Source organism: Rhyacophila brunnea, unplaced genomic scaffold, assembly GCF_057557595.1.
Source record: "Rhyacophila brunnea isolate RB1 unplaced genomic scaffold, BYU_Rbru_1.0 scaffold_1, whole genome shotgun sequence".
Classification (NCBI taxonomy): Eukaryota; Metazoa; Arthropoda; class Insecta; order Trichoptera; family Rhyacophilidae; genus Rhyacophila; species Rhyacophila brunnea.
Window position 1 is genome coordinate 24,471,032 of NW_028232751.1, and position 24,441 is coordinate 24,495,472.

Sequence of the window (24,441 nt, forward strand, 5' to 3'; positions counted from 1 at the left end):
ACATGGCTGTACTTGGAAATGCCGTCAGTTTTATGCTTGCATTTGACAGTAGTGCTTTACGGTTGCAAGTTATGGTTCACAGCAATAGTACTTCAAGAGGGTGGACCATACAGCTTCTCATCACATTGTACGTGAAGAAGTGATTTGCTATTTGCCTTTTATTCAAGCCAATCAGATTCCGGTGTCCTGGCAGTAAGTAAGTGGCCAAATACCATCTACACCACAAATACAGTGGAGCTACAGAATGCTAGCATTACCCAGCAAGATGAAAACGACTGGGATTCTTGGAGGCGCCACATTTTCGGCATAATATGCTCTAATCAAAGACCGGATGCGAACTAGGAAGAAAATTATTTAGAATTTCATCTTCGGTGTCCCAAAAGTGTGTCAAAGAATTATGCCGTGACGAAGTTAAAACTATTTTTTGGCAATATATGAAAAATACAATAAAATTCTGATTTCAAATTGCACTCCTATAAAGGTGCAAATAATTGTCACGTATACTGTTTAGGCTTAGCAATCTCAATATGATCATAGAACTATCTGGCAGCTTCAATTGTAATTTTTTGACACTGGATTTTCATAAAATTTGGCTGATATCTATCTACAGCTAACAATATTTATTATAAATGACAGTATTTCAATGCTGCTAAAATAGTATGAATTTAATATCCAAAATGAAACAGAAGCTATACCTAGGGATTGCAATACCGAATGAAAATGTCAATACCGGTTTTTCGGTATTTCTTATACAATACCGGTATTTCTTAAACATTAAAAAAAAAACAGAAGTAGGTGCTTATCAATAAAAATATAGCTATTAAAATCTTTTAAAAATATTATCCTACATTTATTATGTTGACATTTAAAAATATGCATTGGTCATAAAATTGTAGAACTAGTGATTTTTCACAAATAATTTGAATATATTGATAATTTTAACAAAAGCCCTCAAAAGTTTATCAAGTGCAATTAATAAGCCCGGCTGCAGGAAAAGCTTCTTAAATTCAACGCTTGTACAGTCATCAATAATAATAATAGAATAATTGAACAGTTTTGTCACGGATGTTTTCTATTTCGAAATAATATTATGATAATTCATCGCGACAATTACTTATATAAATATATTTGATGAAATTTGTTTTATTATTTTTTCACCCCTGTTGGATTCACTCAATATATTTGCATTTTAGCAGCACAATAACTTATAATTCATTTTCAAAAACGTAAACGAGTGTGCTTTCTTAATACCGAAAATTCCAGTATTTTGGATTTTTAAAAGCGGTATTTCGGTATTGATAAATACTGGAATACCGGTTTTGAAATACCGGTATTGCAATCCCTAGCTATAGCTAATGATATACAATACTTTCTTGTGCAATATAGGTATTTCAAGCATTGTTTTTTAATGCATTCTGCATAGTATATAGTAACTGTAAAAAAGTAGTTTTGGCAAGTCAATAGTACATTATTCATGTATAGTGGACATAATGTATATCTTTTGACTTGAATATAATGATTTGAATGTAATACTTTTTCTAGCGTAAAGATTTGTCTTCATTTTTCGCATGACATCAGCACATCAGAGCAGACTTCAACCACTACAAAAAAAAAACATAAAAATGATAAATGAAAATGAAAAATGATTTTTCAAAAATGTGATTAATAAGGAATAATATGAAATCTATGTATCACAACATTTTATAGCGATTCCAGAACATGGGTTAAATTGGTAACTGCAGAAAAAATAAAATTCCTTGCATCGATAGCTCTGTATTAGAGGTGAGTTAGAAATACTGTCACCAATTCGCGTACTCAAGTTTCGGCATATACTACCGATACTCAGTACGTGTGGCCCAATAAACTTATTACAAAATAGTTCGACGCATGTGATGAGATCTCGCCGTCCGCTAGCTAGTTGGTACTATTGCTACGTATGACATCATCGCCGCGTGATACATTTTGTGTAATTATTGGACCACATTCCCTCGGGAATATGGTGACGGAACAGGCTTATTATGATGATTGATGACAGCTCAAAACATGTTTGAAATAAAAAATCATTGTCTATTCCTTCGAGAGTATTATATTTATATTATAACCTAACATAAAAACAACTCATAAATTTAAATGTTTTTCAAATTTTATAATAAATGGGACATTTCAAAAAGCCCAGCTTAGTATATTTTTAGCGATTCTATTGAAGCAGATATTTCAAATACTAATATGGAGTTGGTTTTAGTTCCAGTTGAGTATGCTACTTATGTCGTATACACACGCCAAACGCTCTATACAGTATTCCAAATACTAGTAAGTATTTTGGAACAAGTTTCGATACTAAGTATTTTTTTATACTGGTAGTAAGTATACTCCGTCTTCAAAATCGACCAGTTTTCCCACCTCTTATCTGTATACATTGTTAGTAAATAATAAAAAAATTGCAACAAAAAATGGCTTGTACTACTTTAATGCATGGTATTTTAATTTTGGACCGAGGGACCTACAAGGTCTAGCGAGGCAGCTAGCTCTGCTAGTATATATTATACATAAATAGTCTTATCTGCATAGAAGATTTTTCTTGAACAGGTTTGTTTTAAAATAATTTGAGTTTATATTTTATACTTCTTCATACTGAGGAACTCAAGTCCTATGATTAGGGTTACGGCTAGCCTTCTATACAACGAAGTACCACACTTGGTAATCAGCAACACGCATGACATGTAAGAGAAAAGTAGTCTTAATTTGTTTTGTTAATCTGACAAAGGCTTTTTCGCATTTTCCTTGATTTTTCCTCTAGGCCTATTAGATACCGAGAGTTCTTTTCAACAGTCGTCTTCTCTGCAGATTACGTGATTCATCTGACTGTCTGCAAGGATTCTGCACTTTTAGAAGACAAGTATTTATTCTCTTATATTGCGTACTATAATTTTGAGGTTAACTAACATTTCCATAATATAAAAAAATACTTACATCTGATAGACTCAGCCTAATGGTTCCGTTTTGCTGTGGATCTCTTGATTCAAAAAGAGCTGAAATAAAAACGTTAATAAAATGAAAAAGTAAATGATAATGTGACATAAACTTTAGATTGCTCTTCATAGCATATTCCTGCTTAAAAATGCATGAAGCAATAGCAAAAATCGAGCCTTTTTTATAGGAATTTGCATATACCTACATTTGCAGAATTATTCTTAAAGCGTCGATGACATTGAGCTACTTTACAAGCTACAAGCCGGCGAATTTACAATCTGTTTGTAAACTCGGCCAGTGTCATCATCAAACTAGCTAACAAGCAGATTGTAAACAATCTACCGAGAAAAGTTCAAAGCTGGGCTATTTTACTCGCTACTCGCTGCCATGTGGGCCAATCTGTGTCTGCGCAGTATAGCGATAGTGGCGAACCTGCCGGTAAACAAACGAACTACTCAATACGTCCTATCAAATAGTACTAAAAATGACGGTTTCAACTCGCTAGCTTGTTGGCCCTTGAGCGAGTGAAAAGTTTTGTGTGTCATCATCACACTCGCCGACTAGCAGCTTGTAAAGTAGCTCAATGTCATCGACGCTTAACTGGTAACACTTCCGTTATTTTTATTGATCCAAATTAACACGGAAGCAATTCCATACACAAGGCGGTTATTTACCATAATTGAAAATTCGTAACATGGCCAAAATTTCAGTTGGTACGTCTGCCATGTGAAATATGTCTCTTATTTCTGAAGCCCGGTCAAATTCATAGATAATAGATTATATAAATTTGGGTATGCTCATGCAGGCGTATCTATGTTTTTTCCACCCTAACCCCGAAATTTTGTATTGAAACATCAACCAAGAATTGAACACGTCAACATAACCTACTCTCCTACAAATTTATTAGTCATGTCATTGCAGTATGTATTAATTAAATTTGTTACTACTAGCCACTCGATATTTGACAGCTCGCGAGAGAACTATAAATGGAGGCGGCGGCCGTGACCCTAACATAGATTATTTTTCAAAATTGTCGCATCTTGTATCTCTATTTTCAATATGCAATTGACATACTATATCTCGTCCTAAAAGTTAACACCGCCAAGAGAAAGGGTTTTAAAAGATAGCACTTTGGACAGTTAACTTCTTGTGTTAATTAACTGCCTGAATACATAACTGATAATATATTTATCACTTTTTGGATGTTTAGTGATATGTTGGAATAGTCTTGCAGAAATAATTTATATCAAAATGATTTCATTTTTGACATTTCACATTTTTTCTTGGTAAATATTTTCTTTTTGCCATTTTGTGCATATTTTAGGTATCATTATCACATTGAAAATTTAATCTCCAAAAAGTGGACAACGGCATGTCCAACAATGAAAAGCAAAAGAAAAAGTTTTACTTCTGTCATGTGTACTCACTACACATATTTTTTTTTTCAATTCGTATTCACAATATATTAGGTACAATTTAAATTTACTCACCAAAAGCAACATGGAGATGAAGAATGGCTGATACGAAATCACCAAAGCGTAATGTTCCATCTTTCCTCATGTATCTTAATATTAACGTGGATAGGACATCAATGCTAACTTGGTAGCCTAGCTCCAGAATGGCATCTCGCAATCTTTCCGCTTTCAACACTCCTGTCTTTTCTTTTGTGTGGTTCTTGAATGCGGTTTGCCAGTGTTTTAGGCTGCACATCAGATCCTTGAAGTCCACAAATTTTAATCTCCCACTTCCTGAACTCTGTATAATGGCGAGAGTTAAGGAAAATAATTGAAATATAGGTTTAGATGGGTCGAAGAACGTTATGTAACATTCACGGGAATTAAAAATTTACATTGCATGTACTCACTAAAAACATACCACATTAGCGTGAGGTCCAATAATTTTGCAACGAAACAAGACATAGTCAATTAGCTTGATATAAATACAGTCGAGAATAGCAACTGTAGCAACATTCGGACTATAGAGAGAGGGCTCCATTCAAGTTCATACTTTTTGTACTATAACATTTGATATCAAAGACTGCTTCATCGGTGTCTGCCCTTTAGCTGGAGCATATATGGACACCACACGGAGCCTCCAATAATCTGTCGCTAGCCAGTCTTCTTACGTTGTTCCAGGTTATACCAGCATTTTGTAGATCAACCGTATACACTCTATATATCGAGTGTTAAGAAACGACACCTCGTAAGTGACATTTTGTTAAAAATAGGTTTTTTACATTATTGTATATATTGACATCTACTGATGAAAGATGAAGATTCTTAAAAAAAAATTTAGCTCCTAAAAACAATTGAAACGATATCTCGCATTTACTATGTGAACTATTTAACCAATACATCATTTTGTTTGCCGCCAGCCACCTGTCAGATGCATGTAAGTAATCTTACTACATACATACCGACACCTCCTACGTAAAAGGTCGGAATTGCGTTTTTGGCTATTTTGACTTGATTGCCTTTTATCAAATAATTATAAAGATAATAAAACGATATCGAAAAAAAAAAGTTCAATCAAAATTTTAACAAGCTAAAAATACGATTCCAGCATTTAAATTATGATTGTGATGTCATTACAATTTATAAAAATCATACTTAGTACTGAAAAGTTACCATTTTGCAGTTCTGACCATATATGTAGGAGGTGTCGATACATTTACTATTGATGACAAAAACATTGATTTGTAACATAAATATCAAACACATGGTGTGCATGGTAGTTTTTTCTCTCTGCTTTAAAGTTGTTATTTCGTCACTTACGAAGTGTCGTTTCTTAACCCTTTATATAGTATTTAGCAACCTACCAGGACGCCGGAATCCGGTTGGCTTGAAGAACAGGCAAGCCAGGTTGAGGTTCTTTTCTGACATCTGCAGCACTTGGCAGAGCCAGGTCCAATGTCGCCTCTCCACCTTTAGCGTGATGAGACACTGCTTGATTCGTTCTCTTATCTCCTCGTTACTCCTAAAGTCATTCCACCGAAGACATCCTAAACATCTGTTCTCGAAGCTCAGTGAGCCTTCGTAAGGTGCCATGATTTACTACTGTAAAGCACCACCATCAGAATGCAAGCGTCCATATTTAGTTTTGACCAAGTACAGTTGTGAGTCCCAGACACTCAGCATCTAGTTGAATGTTGCTTCAGCCATTCCCATTCGGATAACGAGCTCTCTTTGCAAAATGCCATCTCCTGTGATGTGTACCCCCAGGTATTTGAAGCTGTCGACAATCTTGATGTTTTACCCATCACTAATGAAATCCGGATCAGGACTGGTGCTATTGCACAAAACATTGGTTTTTTTTGTGTTGATTTTCAAACCAATGTGAGATGAATAATTGTCATGCAACCACTCGATTGTCTCTTGAATGCCATTGATTGAGTTGACAAATAGGACAGTGTCATCGGCGTCTTCCAGGTCGTCTTCAGTAGTATAACTTAGAAGTAACGAGGAGATAGAAGAGCGGTCCAGGCAGTCTCATCATGCTGAAAGTGAATACCATGTGCTACAAATACCTCAAGAGAATTTCAACCTGGTTTGCGTGTTTTTCAAGCCAGCCAGATGCTGGCGTCTCGAAAGACATCAAAATATTGTCCACAGACTGTATACGGCAGAGCTATGGGATGCTGACACGACCTGGAACGATGCAAGAAGACTGACGAGTTCTTGGAGGCACCGTGTGGTGTCCATATGCTCCAACTAAGGAGCAGACATGGCCGAAGAAGAAGAAAAGATGTTTGCTACAACGAATCTGCAATGTGAAGCGAATTACATTACTTACTTATTTCACTTTCATAAAAATAGAAGTTAAATTTAACAACAAAGTAACTGGACTAAGAAAAGTTCATACAATTTTAAAGGGGTGTATTTAAAAATTCTCACTTTCATTATTATTTAATCTCACAGTGGAGACGGGTATCTTTCCAGTGGGTCTATTCTATACTTATCGACCGCTAAACTGATAAAAGTGATAAATACGATGGCTAACTATGGTAGGTTTGTATCAAAGTATTAGCACTTATTGTTATTATATTACAATAAATTGGTGTTAATTGTTGCAATAAGTGCTATATTTTAACAGTATCTCTCTTGGCTGTGATAAAATTTAGAGCGTTAGTTTTGACGGCTATTGTAACAATTACAATACCTAATACAAATATGTAATAAATACTATCACTTTATCACTTTAGCGGTCGATAGTCACCTTGTGTATAGAATAGACCCGCAGAAACGTGAAAGATGTCAAAGATTACTCCAATTCACAAGAGTGTTATCTACAAAATCAGCATAACTGTTATCTCTGCACCAGCAAGAGTTCTTGACATTATCATGCATAACCTGATTCCTCCAAAAGTTGAGTTATTTATAACGATTGAACAGCATGGATTTAAAACATGCTGATTAATGCAAACTTACCCGATCTATCGAGCATTATTTCTTCCTATAATCTCATTGATTTTAAGCAATTTGCAAATATGTACTAAGTAATACGTACAGTCAATTGTTCAATGTGACAAGAAATAACTTACGTAATGAACGCATCTCCCATAGTTAATTTTACGCCGCAATGTAATGTGTGAATAATCCAAAAAACCTACTGGCAGATGAGAATGATATGGGAGCAATAATAACACATAAGGGAACCCCCAAATGAAGCTGGGTACAAACGCTAGTAGTAATATTAAAAAGGATACATCTAATGCGAGAACCACTTGTCGACACACATCCATTGAAGCACAACTCTTAATGTAGTCATTTGGCAAACATGCATCTAGAAGTTCCTGTAGCTCGAAGGCATTAACAGTTCTATGCTCATCAGCCAACTGAAGAAACACCGCTTCATACTGAATAAAGCTCTTTATATCAATCTGCGAGGGTGCTTTTATAACAGCTGATTTCAAAATGGCCGGATCAATATCAAGGAGCTTAAGTTTTAAGGGCTCTATAGAGTAGACTCTCAGCGTAAAGCCGGACTCATCACCCGGCTCAAAAGTCGTCGGCAATATCACATAGTCTCCTTTATCCAAATGACATCTGTGGCTCACTTGCCGACTGTTTGTGTACTGTGAATTAACAAGTGATTTATTTTTCTTGAAGAATGACTTCTGTATAGTTTCATTGCAGTTTTCTGGCAGTGAGTATGCGCTAAAACCAATTACTTTTGGCTCCATGATGCTGTGTTGATTCAAGGAAACGACTATCTCCTCCATTTTGCCAACCTCCAGTTGGATTTGAGGGTTTATATGAAATGTATCTGAAAGATAGATAAACAGTATAATAATTATTACGGACTTAGAATTCAATTGCAACTGCAAAATTATTCTTTTGCAAATATGGAGTTTTATCCATTTGCGTAACCATGGTAAACCTATCAGTGTGTAACTACAATATTGCAACATCAGTTGTGTACAATAAGGCTGTATATCAGTTGAGGCACGGTCTAAAAAGATCGTGGCTAAGCGATGCGCGGATTGCGGGTCGCGGGTGCAAATGACGCATGCCAAACGAAATATAATTTGTCATATAAATCCAACATACGTCCATTTTATGTTCTGTTTATTGTTCTATTAGTAACAATAATAATATATTCATTGACATGTTTTCTTTTTAAAGTAAATGGGTAACGTTTTTAGTCATCTTTACACGATTTAAGCATTAATACACCCGTCGCCATCACGAAACAAAATGACGTATTGACACCTCGACATTCGCTCTCAGACTGCCGGCGAGTCCAAAATTTCGTCGCGCCTATAGTTGAAAATTATTTGCCGTCTCACTGAAGTATCGCCTTAACAACAACCACAGTGTTTTGTGGGTCATGTGGGTATAATCTTATTGTATTAAAAAATTATCACTGCTGTTTTAAGAATTGAATCATGAAGCTGAATTATTAAGACAAAGCTGGTTTTTTATATATTACTAGCTGAAGTACCCGGCTTCGCACAGGGTCGCTTCGTGGTTATATTTATCTTAGATATTCGAAAAATAATAAAAGGTAATTATTTTTTTAATATTAAAATATCTGTGTAATACAATATGGCAATATGAAAATAATTCTAATAGGAGTAAAGGTCAAACATAAGAACACTAAATTAAAATCGAATCCAAAATATGAAAACGTTATTAATGTTATTAATATGTAGTAAAAAAAAATCAAAATTGGATGTAAAAAACAAACAACAAACTTTGTATTTTATATAATAATAATTTAGAAACCTTCGCAGGTGTGCGCACAACAACTGGCAAAAGTTTCATCGCAATCAGATGAATGGTATAGGAACGCATACGAATAGTAGAAGAAGATGATTTTCTAATTCAGAAATCTTCGTGGGCATGCGCATGACAACTCACCAAAGTTTCATTGCAATCGGATTAATGGTATAGGAACGCATACGAATAGAAGAAGAAGAAGAAGATGGTTGTACTAATTCAAAAACCTTTGCGGGCGTGCGCACAACAACTGGTCAAAATTTCATCACAATCGGATGAATGGCATAAGAACGCATACAAATAGAAGAAGAAAAAGATGGTTGTACTAATTCAGAAACCTTTGTGGGCGTGCGTACAACAACTGGTCAAAATTTCATCACAATCGGATGAATGGCATAAGAACGCATACAAATAGAAGAAGAGAAAGATGATTGTACTAATTCAGAAACCTTTGCGGGCAAGGGCACAACACTTGATCAAAATGTCATTGCAATCGGATGAATGGTATAGGAACGCATACGAATAGAAGTAGAAGATGACTTTCTAATTCAGAAATCTTCGCGGGCATGCGCACGACAACTCACCAAAGTTTCATTGCAATCGGATGAATGGTGTAGGTACGCATTCGAATAGAAGAAGAAGATGATGGTTTTACAAATTCAGAAACCTTCGCAGGCGTGCGCACGACAAGTCACCAAAGTTTCATTGCAATCGGATGAATGGTATAGGAACCATACGAATAAAAGAAGATAGAATGAAGAAGAAGAAGAAGATGATGATTTTTCTAATTCAGAAACCTTCATGGGTGTGCATACAACCACTTACCAAAATTTCATTGCAATCGGATGAATGGTATAGGAACGCACACGGGACAGACACACAGACAGACAGACATACAGACAGACAGACATTCATTTTTATATATTAGTATAGCCTATACTCTTCCCGCAAGTGCAAGCAATAACAAGAAATGAAAATATAATTAATATTATTGTGTGTGTTAGTCTTGATAATGGTGTTACAACCGAAATAGCTATCGACAAACCTTTTTAAAAAAAAACCTGTAGAATTTAATATTAATTATATTTTCATTTCTTGTAAAATGGAATTCTACCAAGTAAATGCTAACTCAATTAATGCAAGCAATAAGTTTACAAAGTTTTATCGCAATCGGATGAACGGTATGGCTGCGCATTAAATACGAACAAACAAACACACAAATATTAATTTTTATATATTATATATAAGAAGATAAATGTGCAAGCTACAATAAACACAAATATTAAGAAAACACAATCTATATATATAAAAGAAAGTCGGGTTAGTTACACCATTTATAACTCGAGAACGGCTGGACCGATTTTTACGATCTTTGATTTGTTGGATTTGTCTCCACCCCGAATAGCAGAATAACTATTAAAACATCGGAAAAATTCACGGAAAAGAAAATTATGAATAAAATTAATTTTCTCATACATTTTGACATTTTGAACAATGAACCATTCGCGCATTCGAAAATAAAAGAAAATCACAAAAAATTTAAATCCGTATACAACGCCATCTCTGATACATGACAGAAACAATAAACAAGAAACAAACAAACAAAAGAAAGAATGATAGTAGAAATGTCTAACTGACAATGGTGTGGTGTGCCCATCATTTTGTGGTTCATGTCAACAGCTGAATTTGCATGAAAACGATACTCATTGCGATATGACAATCGCTGAAGCAATTGTTTCTGCATCTCTAAGTCAGATACGCACTTTATTTACTATCATTATTTCGACATGCTTCCCATCGAATCCACCTGAACTGTAAAACAAATACAAGGATGACATGTCAGAAGACATTTTACATCGAATTCGTGTCAGTTCAGGGATTCCCGATCTCGAGATGAATGAGGAGATACATAACCAGGCTTTGCTTTTGATCGAATACATGTGTTACCTCATGTGTGGTAGTTTTTTAGTCAAGTTAGGAATGCCAACGCCACATCGTGGAATGAACGACGCTTTCAATCGAGAATTGGAACGTGATCGTGAATATGATCGAGATGCATTGAACCAATCAGTTCGAACGAATGTAACACTGTTGAACCCTCAACAGAAGGAAGTGTACGATACGTTAATACGTTAATGAAGGCAATTGATAATGGAAATGGTGGCTTATTTTTCCTCGACGCGCCCGATGGAACTGGGAAGACATTCCTCATGTCATTGATTTTGGCTACTGTTCGTGCGAGATCCGAAAATGCTGTAGCAGTTGCTTCTTCTGGGATAGCGACCACGTTGTTAGAAGGATGCTGAACGCCTCATTCAACGTTGAAATTGCCGACTGAAAAACCGACATGCAACATTGCGAAATACTCAGCAATGGCCAAAGTTTTGTTAGCAAGTAAAATCATCACCTGGGATGAATTCTCAATGGGGCATAAACGCGCATTGAAAGCACTCAATCGAACTATGAAAGATCTGCGCAATGACTCAAGAAGTTTTGGAGGCGCAATGATTCTACTATCTGGCGATTTTCGCCAAACACTACCAGTCATTCAAAGATCGACCGCTGCTGATGAAATAAATGCTTGCCTCAAATCATCGACTCTGTGGTACTATGTGAAGACACTTCAGCTGACGACAAACATGCGAGTTGCATTGCTAAACGATCCATCTGCCGAAGATTTCTCCAAGCAATTGCTGACTATCGGTAACGGCCGTGTTCCTGTCGATGAATCGAGCGGATTGATTTCGTTTCCGCTGAATTTTTCTAAATTTAACTAAGAACGAACTCATCAACAAAGTGTTACCAAACATCATTGCTAATCACAAACATGACAATTGGTTGAGTGAACGACCATTCTTGCGGTAAAGAACAAAGATGTGGATCACTTAAACTTCACAATTCAAAATCAAATCGTTGGTCCACTGCATTCCTTCAAATCTATCGACTGTGTAACAAACGAAGACGAAGCAACCAACTATCCAACTGAATTTTTAAACTCATTGGATCTGCCTGGCTTGCCACCGCACAATTTACGACTGAAGGTTGGCTCGGTAGTCACCATTGAATTGAAATTGAATTACAATATGTGAACTTACCAGACCCAGGATTCGAACCTGGGACCCTCGACACTATAGACCGGCGCTTAATCCACGCGGTCATCGTGTGTGTACAGTTCAATATAATTAAAATACTTTTCATTTTGATTTGATTTTTGCACATTTATTGAACTTATTCATTTTAAGTATTCATTTAACTTAATAAAAAACTGAATTTAATTCAGCTAATAAGTTAACACAAGATTATTGATTCTGAGGCGGTACGAAGTTTGCCGGGTCAGCTAGTATTTAATAAAATTGTGTTACTTTTACTATGGATAAAATAATTAGAATAGCTATAATATCAAATCTCACAAGTTTTAGTTTTAATATATTATACTAACTGAAGAAAGTCTTATATATACACTAGCTGACCCGGCGAACTTCGTACCGCCTCTGAATCAAGAAATCTTGTGTTAACTTATTAGCTGAATTTAATTAAGTTTTTATGAATACCTACTCAAAATTAATTAAGTTCAATAAATGTGCAAAAATTAAATCAAAATGAAAAGTATTTTAATTACATTGAAATGAATGTAATTCATGTGGCAGCAAGGTATTTGCTTTATTGAAGCGAATAGATATGATTGTTGCACTACTTTCTGTTAAACTATTTGGTGGATGGGTTGCACTCGGGTCGATTCCCTTCATTGAAGTAGCTATACGACATTTTTCGTTTTGTTGTCAAGTGCGAGAACGAAGAAAGTGGATGGTGATCATGCTACGTACAATTGACCGTGAGCGAAACATTCATTTTCTAGATTCAGGCCACAAACACTCAAGGATTGGCCTTGTGATTTGTTGATCGTGGTTAGCAATGATGTTCGGGAACACTTTGTTGATGAGGTCGTCCTTCGTTGAGACGAAATCGCAAAAATTCAGCGGAAACGAAATCTATCCATTCGATTCGTCGACAGGAACACGGCCGTTACCGATAGTTAGCAATTGCTTGGAGAAATCTTCGGCAGATGGATCGTTTAGCAATACAACGCATGTTTGTCGTCAGCTGAAGTTTCTTCACATAGCGCCACAGAGTCGATGATTTGAGGCAAGGGTTTATTTCATCGGCAGCGGTCGATCTTGGAATGACTGGTAGTGTTTGGCGGAAAATCGCCAGATAGTAGAATCATTGCGCCTCCAAAACATCTTGATCGCAGATCTTTCATAGTTCGATTGAGTGCTTCCAATGCGCGTTTGTGCGCCATTGTGCACTCATACCAGGTGATGATTTTACTTGCTTCCAAACCTTTGGCCATTGCTGAGTGTTTCGCAATGTTGCATGTCGGTTTTTGAGTCGTTTGAAGGTTTATCGGCAATTTCAACGCTGAATGAGCCGTTCAGCATCCTCCTAGCAACGTGGCCGAAATCCCGGAAGAAGCAACTCCTACATCTATTTCGGATCTCGCACGAACAGTGGCGAAATCATGAACATGAGGACAGTGGCGCACCCAGGATTTAATATTGGGGGGGGCCCAAGGAGGAAAATGTAAATTGGTCCCATAGGCTCTTTTTCTTCTTCACAGCCTAATTTCTCGTTTATCGGCCTTTTGTCTATTGCACTCGGTGTACCTACACCATGGTCCCCACATCCTGAAACGGACCCTCAGGCTAGGATATTTGGCGGCCCCCCTACCTACCGCTAAGATTAAAGGCAGTGTGAAGGACTACATTAACGTTTTTCAAATTGTGTTTTAGTTCAAATGAAAGGTACTCATACAGTGAATTATTGGCGATTTTTAATACATCTACTTTAATAATGGAGCTGTCGATGATGTGTGTTTATCTCACTTATCTGGTCAACCCGACACGCCGGGGCCCCCACAGCCCGGGCCCCCAGGCTAGAGCCCTATCAGCCCTCCCCAGCCATGACCTAAACCACTCCGGAATTCGGGTGGACACCGAGAATTTTTTGACAGTTCCATTAGGAATTGGGTTTCTAAAAAAACCCGACATTAGTGTTTCGAAATTTTTGTGTTAGAAATTAAAATCTAAGAAAATTTTCTAACAAGGTTGCTGGAGAATAATTACAAATCATTTTTTTTGCCGTGTTTTTATTTGTCTAAGCCCAAGGTATAGTTTATTGCCTTTCAATGTTTAAAATCATTCTGATCATTTTCATTTTTGGGGGGTGCCAGGGCCCCTTGGCTCCCCCCCTGGGTGCGCCACTGCATGAGGAATGTCTTCCCAGTTCTACCGGGCGCATCGAGGAAAAATAAGCCACCATTTTCATCATCAATTGCCTTCATTAACGTATCGTACACTTCCTTCTGTTGGGGGTTCAATAGTGGTACATTCGTTCGAACTGATTGGTTCAATGCATCTCAATCATATTCATGTTCACGTTCCAATTCTTGATTGAAAGCGTTGTTCATTCCACGATGTGGCGTTGGCATTCCTAACTTGACTAACAAACTGCCGCACATGAGGAAACACATGTCTTCGATCAAAAGCAAAGCTTGGTTATGTATCTACTCATTCACCCCGAGATCGGGATTCCCTGAACTGACACGAATTCAATGTAAAATGTCTTCTGACATGTCATCCTTGTACTTGTTTCACAGTTCAGGTGGATTCGATGGGAAGCATGTCGAAATAATGATAGCAAATAATGTACGTGTCTGACTTGGAGATGCAGAAACAATAATTACTTCAGCGATTGTCATGTCCCAATGAGTATCGTTTTCAAGTAAATTGAGCCGTTGACATGCAGCATGAAATATTGGGCACACAAAAAAAATCATCAAAATCAGTCAATCAGTTCTCGAGATATCATCAAAAAAGCCGCTCCATACGAAATGTAGGAGAAAATGAATTTTCTTCACAATTTTTTTTCGATGTTTTAATAGTTATTCTGCTATTCGGGGCGGAGACAAATCCAACAAATCGATGATCATAAAAATCGGTCCAGCCGTTCTTGAGTTATAAATGGTGTAACTCGTATTGTTTTCAAGCAAATTGAGCTGTTGACATGAAGCACGAAATGTTGGGCACACTACACCATTGACAGTTAGACATTTCGTCTATCATTCTTTCTTTTGTTTGTTTGTTTATTGTTTCTGTCATGTATCAGAGAAGGCGTTGTATACGGATTTAAATTTTTTGTGATTTTCTTTTATTTTCGAATGCGCGAGGTTCATTGTTCAAAATGTATGAGAAAATTAATTTTCTTCATAATTAATTTTTTGCGTGATTTATCTGATGTTTTAATAGTTATTCTGCTATTCGGGGCGGAGACAAATCCAACAAATCAAAGATCATAAAAATCGGTCCAGCCGTTCTTGAGTTATAAATGGTGTAACTAACCCGACTTTGTTTTATATATATAGATAATAAAATTATAAAAGTAAACAATATGGCATCACAGATTTGAATGGGCATAAATTCACATTTTCAGGTTCATGATCTGGATCCAAGCGCATTAAGTGTAAACATATGAATAGCACAATTATTTATGTACTACTTCTACATATTATTTCATCTCATAACATCTACCATGGTTTCATCTGTAAATGCGATACTTCAGTGAAATGGCAAATAATTTTCAACTATAGGCATGACGAAATTTTGGACTCGCTGGCACTCGGAGACCGAAACGTCGAGGTGTGAATACATCAATTTGTTTCGTGATGGTGACGGGGGTATTAATTCTTAAATTGTGTCAAAGATGACTAAAAACGTTACCCACTTACTTTAAAAAGAAAACATGTCAATGATATATTATTATTATTACTAATAAACAGAACATTAAATGGACGCATGTTGGATTTATATGACAAATTATATTTCGTTCGGCATGCTTCATTTGTACCCGCGACCCGCAATCCGCGCATCGCCTAGCCACGATCTTTTTAGACCATGCCTCAAGTGAGGTATAGCCTTAAGACATTAATTTCAACTAATTTAAAAATTTAATGGAAATGTCTAAATAGAGAAAACCAGTGTTTATATAAAATAATATCTGTGAAAGATATGTGTTATAGTCACCTGGATTGTTCCGACATCCTCCGGCTGATACTCCTTTCCTCCAGGCGCCCTGGTACAACTTCAACTGCCAGGTGCTTTTGTTTTGGAAGGAAGGCTCGTCTCGGCTTGTGTCTTTGTCCAAATGCACTACCTCTAGGTGCGTGAACGTTTTAATGAAATCGGAATAAGAAACCCAAAATTCTCCATTTGCCGTATGATCGACGGATAATCTGGATTTTTCTTCAGGGGATACATTATCCCAATCACTGCTATTCTGGGCCCACGAGCCGATGTACTCTACACCAGAGCATAGTGGATTTTTCAGCTTAACTAATTGAATTGACTCTCCATTGAATGTCTCCACCTTTAAAAAAAATGCATTATTAAATTATTGATTACTAGATGGAAAGCGGTTAATTATGAGGAAGTTTATGTTGGTATTTATAATTTAGGAACATGCCTCATCGTCGCTATAGGATCGGTTTGTCGAATATCCGTTAAAGTCGAAATCAACCTTTTAATGCAGAATGTTTTTTTGTATCTAAATGGACCAGAACCATCCTTTTCTTTAAATTACTTTGTAATGGTAATGAGTACATCATTTGTATAATGTAAAAATAACAATTTAAAATATAGGATTATGAAATTTATTTTTCGTCTCCTGAACATTTGGTCTATTCGACAAACCAGTCCTACAGCGACGTCATGTCATGTAGAATAACCAGAAAAAAATGCCTAGAATTATTTCAATGAAGTCATCCATATGGCCAGAACGTGAACAAGCTTGGCTTTGAGGGATAATAATGTTCAGCTGGCTTTGTCCATCCTTCCCTAGGCCCTCAGAGGCTAATACAGTAACCCATGCGGGCAGTTCGTCCTCTTCGGATTTGATGGTCAGAGTTGACATAAAAGTTTTAATGAATTAAAGCCTTGTTTTTTGTACTATGTACCCACATGACGTGTCATTAGTCACTTTCTTGGGCTGTCTTCTGAACGCGGGATGCAGTTTGGTGTTAGATACAAGGAGGGGTGATTTCAGAGTTAACTCAAACTTTATTGATTGGTACCTAGGGATGGCAGGTTATATGAAAGTAAGGTGAAGCAGGCAAGTATCGTGAGGAAGGCTGGTAATCAATTTGATTTAACATTATATTATATGGGTACGTTATAATGACCAAAGTAAATCCTCCATAATGCCCTGCATTTTTTTTATGGCGTCGCTATTTCTCGTAAGTTGTCGGCTATTGTTGGCCTGCTTCATTCAGTTGTATGAGAAAACCGATTTCTTGCCCCTCTTATTATTTAATACCTCTATGATTGGTACCCTGCAACTTGGCAGGTGTCATTGAGCACAGTGTCAACCTTGCATGGTATGGTACAAAGAGTATACCAAAGTAATGTTAATAAGTGACTGATAAAAATTTGATAATGCTTATTAAAATTAATTACCCTTTCGATGGCATATAGTCTGTAGTTGCAACCCATTTGGATTCCGTTTGCTAATTTTTCGGGTTGATTCCGAACCTACAAGTAAAAAAATATTTTTATTAATTCACTGTTGATTATTTAATAAACATTATGACAATCTTTCTCAAAGGGTAAATCATCGTGTCCGCTCCAGGTGGAGCTTATGAACACCACAATGTTTTAAAACCATAATAAAATATAATCTTAACAATGTTGATATAAAATTTTTGAGACTTTCACGGTTGTTTAAGTTGTCACCAAATCGCACCGTGAGTATAAAACCAAGGTATCTGCAAAAGACTTAATTTGGATATATTAGGGTTTGAAGTCTTCCTTTTGTTAGGAGAAATAGAGTTTCAAAAAAAACCAAAATATTTGGTTTATATCTACATTATATTGCAGTGGCGCACCCAGGATTTAATATTGGGGGGGGCCCAAGGAGGAGAATGTAAATTAGTCCCATAGGCTCTTTTTCTTCTTCACAGCCTAATTTCTCGTTGTCTATTGCACTCGGTGTACCTACACCATGGTCCCCACATCCTGAAACGGGCCCTCAGGCTAGGATATTTAGCGGCCCCCCTACCTACCGCTAAGATTAAAGGCAGTGTGAAACACTACATTAAAGTTTTTCAAATTGTGTTTTAGTTCAAATTAAGGGTACTTATACATAAGAATTATTGGCGATTTTCAATACATCCACTTTAATAATGGAGCTGTCGAGTATCGACACATAATAATCAAAAAATATATTGCACAATTATATAAGCTGCAGGCGACTTTTTTTACTATTAAAGCTAATTTATGATGTGTGTTGCTCACTTATCTGGTCAACCCAACACGCCGGGCCCCCCACAGCCCGGGCCCCCAGGCTAGAGCCCTGTCAGCCCTCCCCAGCCATGACCTACACCACTCCGGAATTCGGGTGGACACCGAGAATTTTTTGACAGTTCCATTAGGGATTGGGTTTCTAAAAAAACCTGACATTAGTGTTTCGAAATTTTTGTGTTAGAAATTAAAATCTAAGAAATTGTACTGAAAAGGGTGCTGGAGAATTACAAATAATTTTTTTGCCAGTTTTTTTATTTGTCCAAAGGTTTATTGGCTTTTAATTTCAATGGTTAAAATCATTCTGATAATTTTCATGTTTGGGGGGTGTCAGGGCCCCTTGTTCCCCCCCCTGGGTGCGCCACTGTAACCACCTCACTTCAGTGTAAAAAAGCAAACATTCGTACTTAGCTTCCATAGAAATGCAAAGTTTTTTGCAAATTTCAATTTCAATTGCAATTTCAAAAAAACACTACCTTATTCTTAGGTCAATAATTATTAGGTATAAAGCAATCATTATTCGTAGGATGTTTATCACACTTGAATGGTCAAAGACATAGCTTATAATTAGTATCTTTAGAATTATCTTCAAATGTGTTAATCTTCCCCATTTTTTGAATAATAAAATGCCTAATTCTTGTCAAATTCGGGATCACAGAGATTATCAATATAATTTTTTATCGTAAATATTTAACTATAATAATGTCGATATAAATTATACTGATGGTTTTATAAATGCGTTTAAAATTAATAAATGTAAAAAATCTTAACACCACTGCACAGTTATGTACTGAAATATGACTATATTCTAAAACATTAGAGCGAGAGGTTTAAAAGAATACTATTTTATGTAATAAAAATACTTTATGCAGTCATCAAATGTTTAATATAAATATAAAGGATAATAAGGCATCAAAATTATATAAATAGATTATCTACAACGTTTAAGATATGTCTGAAATATACATATTTATGATAATAGAAAAAAAACTCCATTTTGACCCACGCTGAGCACGTCCGCCCTTAAGGCTGAGAAAGTTATTAAGTATTCTTAATGCGTATTTATGAAATAATATAAAGTTTAGACTTTGTTGGCGAAATTTCAAAAGGGTGATTATAAATTGCTTATGTGCTAGAAATTGGGACGTCTCGTAATCGACCTGTTCATGTCTGCATAGCATTGGATCCTCTGAGGATGCCATGCTTTAGGCGGTATCAATTTATCTCTTGAGAATGGCATCTACAATGAGCCCGAAACGTCGAAATAACATGATAAATAAAGAAGAAATAACATGCGGTGATAACTCAAAAATCTATTATGATAATAATGCCAATATTAAAGGACACGTTAACAGAATAAGTCAAAGACATGAACGAACATGTGCAATATCCTTACTGTAATATTTAAAAAAGTTAAATTTTACTACTACTTCACCATGTTCTATCCTAAAAGGATCATCGTCCTCCGTGGAGGTCGTATTAACAAATTTTGTTTTTACAGGAAATGAAAGTTAGCCACTAATTGCTCAACCTGTTAGGTCCAAACTCTAAGTAGTCTCTTAAACTCTTAGTGTCTAACTAAACACACATTAAAAAACAATATGTGTATTTGCCAGACCCGGGATTCAAACCCGGGACCCATGACAATATAAGGCGACACGTTACTGCTAGGCGACCGTGAGTGTTAAATTTTAACTAGGTACAAAATATATATATTTAACAATAACAATAAAATTTAGATTATTAGGTTTAGTAATAATACCGTGTGAACTGGATTTTGTACGGTGCATGTGATAATACTAGTCATCCCCAACAGTTTGTTGAGTAGTTTTCCCCCTGTAGTTGGATCCTGACGCAGCGCTATACTCTCTGTTATTCCTCCAGTTAAGTCTGCTAATCCGTCCAGGAGAGTACCATATTTTAAGGCTTCATATGAACCGTGCAATCTGTGGATGAGATCAGAAATATGAATGAATGAAGCTTATATTATATATTATGAGAATATGATTCCTTAACATAGCTCAAAATCAGTAACGTCCCGTGGGGGTAAGGAGTTGAGCGTCGCTTGGCGGCGGCATTTACTCGAAGGGCGGCAAATCGAGGAGAAACATTTCGTATAATATATAGAAATAGCTACCCAAACTTAGTAATAACGAAAATATCTTTCCATTAAAAAAATCAGCTTACTGGTTGGAAACAAAATGTGTTTATTAACATAAAAGGTTTGAGAGGACTGTATTTTTTTTTGTCGGGTTCGCGACGTCTAGTTTACTTCCGTTGCCCTTTAACGTCATCGGTGACCAGAAACGGCACGTGCAGATTTGTGAATAATTACAGTCTGGCTTATTAACCAGTGTGCATGGAAATTTCGTTGGCCGTCGAAACTAAAGATGTAAGCCCATGTTACATAGCGTCCCACCTACCGCTCCTGGTCCACGATGTTAGACTGTATAGAAGGGTCGCATCGTCATTATATCGATTATCTTTGCGATCTTAGGCTAAAAATATCATTACAAGATAATATGTTGCCAAGTTTTGTGAAGAAGAACAGCGACACGGCCCGCATTTGACGACAACGCATTTAAGTGGTATATATTATGTTGTTAGTAATGTATCCATACAACACATTTCTTAGATATCGGAGTCATGAAAGGATGATAAAAAACAATGTATAAAAAATGGGGCGGTATTCCGGCGCTGCCTAGGGACGGTATTTTATCTAGGGACGTCACTGCTCAAATTGTATAATTGTTGTTGCCTTTAAAAATGTCTATAATTAATACTTTGAGAACAGTTAAATCTAGAGAATTGACCCTTCCTTACGTATAGAAAAAAATTAATATTATCATGTATTGAGTCAGCTTTGTTTATGAAAGTTTTGAACAATTGATCTGTTCCATTTCAAAGGTATGTAAGCTTTTAACATTCCCTTCATGATGCTAATAAAATTCCGTTTGTTCCGGTAATGTCACCTTGGATTACTGTACGAGATTGATAATATTACAGTAAGTAATGCAACAGCATGTGTAAAGCTTCATAAACCATCCTGTAGATTTCCAATTAGCAAGGGTGCCCGCCAAGGTGACACAATCTCACCCAAACTATTTACATCCACTCTAGAAGATATATTTAGACGCATCGACTGGGCGAGAATAGGAATCCTCGTCAACGGAGAATACCTCAGTCACACGTGCTTTGCAGACGACATTGTTGTCTTCGTGGAAATTCAAGAAGAACTCCAGGGCATAATGCAAGAGCTCGCAAATGAAAGCTTGAAAGTAGGTTTAAAGATTAACGTCTCAAAGACAAATGTAATGATAAACCACTTCGCTGATTCAAAAGCGATCTTCATCAACGCCAATTAAATCAAGAGGATCAACAGCTATGTCTACCTCGGACAGCAAATGTCTGTAGATGGAGGCATAGATGACGAGATTGCTCGAAGAGCCAAGCTAGCATGGAGTGCATTCGGGCGCTTAAGTAATATCTTCAAGAGCGACCTTCCAATATGCCTGAAGTGTAAAGTATTCAACTAATGTGTGCTACCAGTGCTAACGTATGCTTGCGAAACATGGACTCTCAACACACGAGAGATCCAAAAATTGAGAGTCGCGCAACGTGGCATGGAAAAATGCATGTTGGGCATAACGCGTAAGGACCACAGAAGAAACCAATGGATAAGGAAGCAAACAAGAGTGAGAGATGTGATAGAGGTCACCAAATTGATGAAATGGCGGTGGGCCGGACATATCGCACGGCGAACGGACAACCGCTGGACAAATACAGTCATTCGGTGGTACCCGAGGGGCACTAAGCGGCCACAGGGGCGCCCCAAAACCCGCTGGATTGAGGAACTTGTCAGATTTGGTGGAAGTACGTGAAAATCACTGGAATACAAGCAAATATTACTGGCAAGGCAATGCATATGCCACGCATTGGCCATATCTGAAGTTACTTTCTTTATGGTTCTTGGAACTAGTAATCCAGTTTATTTTAGTTTTTCTATAGCTGTCAAATCAACTACACTAAACGTTGTAGAATCGCCATGATGTGTCATGACATGACACATCCATCATGGCGTTGTAGTCAAGTCCATGCTCTACGAAAGTAACCCACATGATAATAACCCAAGCACCAAACAATAGTACATATTACTTCACCATGTTCGATCGTTAGATGATCATATAGACCTCCACAGAGGACAGGTTGTATTAACAGATTTTGTTTGTACGAAAAATGGATGTTAGCCACTTGCTCAGCCTATTAGGTCCATACTCTGACTCCAAACACAAATTGAAAAACAATATGTGTATTGGCCAGACTCAGGATTTGAACCTGGGACCCACGACATTACAAGCCGACGCTTACGAGTACTTATTGATAATGAATTATTTTAACGATTTTGTAGTAACGAGGTCGGATTGTTACAACTTTACGTTACGTTTAGGTTACGATTTGTTCAACACCTATTCAGAGAGTAATTTTGAATTCATTACTAATTAAACCTGTCAACATACTTAGCATAGGCTTTCTCAAGCAATCCAGGCCAGAACTGGTCGGAACGAGAGGTGTGCAGGAAGGCAAGTTTCCCAGCGACGGTTGGCAGCCGGTCGTCAACCAAGACCTCCACCCACTCCCCGCACCACCACAGCCTGAACCGGAATACTCCGCTGTGCAGTTGCTCATCAAATCGCTGGTCTGCTGGCACTACCCGGTAAAAGAGTCCCTTCGTCAGATAAAGTACTCCCAAGCAAGAGACGAACCACCGGTCCCCTGGAAAAAGGTACATTTCATAGTAAATTTATTTTCATGTTCCCACAAATGTCACTCATAACTCTGCAACTCATCGCAGGACGTATGCGATGTTTCATGATGCTGTCTATTTATAGTGCAGTTTTTGAAGTTATACTTCTTTAGGCGCGTTTGGAAAATCAGATCAGGGTGTATTTTTGGCGTGTGACATGTAACACATAATTAATTTTTTCACACAAAAAAACACTCGATTGGATTCGAACCAACGATTGTTCAATTATCAGCCGAACGCACAACCATTACGCCACAGAATGATACTGCAATAGTGACGATTATACAGTATAATATTATAGTTTAGAATTGTTCCGTTGCTAGACAGCGAATTTATTATTGTCGGCCATTTGCAATTCCTTGCGTAAAACGTACTTAAAAATAAAAACAACGATAAATAATTATATAATTTAATAATATAAGTTAAAGTGTATAGAAATAAACTAACGGCGTTCCAATAAGCGGCCCTTTTTCTTGAGTGTGTAATTTAACACGATAATTAAGAGACAGTCGAAGAATCTAGTTTAGTTACGCCAAAGAAGTATAACGCGCGTACGTACACACACCGATTTTTTTAAAAATTATTTATTAATTGCAGAGTGATCACGATCGTCAGTCATGAGAGGACGGTGAAGAAGAAGAAAATTGTTTCACCGTTTTTATTGGGTTAAGTACTAATTTTTCTTTTTGTTTCATATCTTGTGAATGTCTTTAATTTGTAATTTGTAATTCTCCGTAAATGAATGAATTTGAATGAATTAAACTGCTCACCCATTTTCCCTGTGGCGACATCGAAATGCGGTGGACAGTCGTGGACGAAGACTGGTCGGTTACATAGTTCCTGAAACAAAAAACAATAAAAATCTTAATAATCACCTAATCGGTTCGACACGATGGGAATGTATTCATCCAGAAGTGAGTTTTTATGATGTGTTACGGAAGATCATAAATAGAATCAAAGGTCGGCAGCCGCTGGTGTACATGCGTAGGTAACAGTAAACAGTAAAAAGTTGAAATGTTTGCAGAAAAGCAGTCGGTATATGTAGCTAGAACTACAACATTGCTACCCATTACCGGTCTAGGCAAGAGAGTATCGA

General features: G+C 36.8%; 1 protein-coding gene across 2 annotated transcripts in view; it reads right to left on the reverse strand.

Annotated features, from left to right (window-relative positions):
• Positions 1-426: 426 nt before the first annotated feature.
• CalpC (calpain C) overlaps positions 427-24,441 on the reverse strand; it is a 94,358-nt gene continuing 70,343 nt past the window's right edge. For both annotated transcript variants that reach the window (XM_085942407.1, XM_085942414.1), the window contains exons 3-11: positions 24,116-24,185; positions 23,059-23,314; positions 20,304-20,487; positions 17,699-17,773; positions 16,271-16,613; positions 7,676-8,235; positions 4,461-4,725; positions 2,971-3,029; positions 427-1,601 (exon numbers count right to left, since the gene is read on the reverse strand). In XM_085942407.1, coding sequence (XP_085798533.1) covers positions 1,575-1,601; positions 2,971-3,029; positions 4,461-4,725; positions 7,676-8,235; positions 16,271-16,613; positions 17,699-17,773; positions 20,304-20,487; positions 23,059-23,314; positions 24,116-24,185 — 1,839 coding nt within the window. In that variant the 3' untranslated portion in view covers positions 427-1,574. The remainder of the gene's footprint in view (positions 1,602-2,970; positions 3,030-4,460; positions 4,726-7,675; positions 8,236-16,270; positions 16,614-17,698; positions 17,774-20,303; positions 20,488-23,058; positions 23,315-24,115; positions 24,186-24,441) is intronic.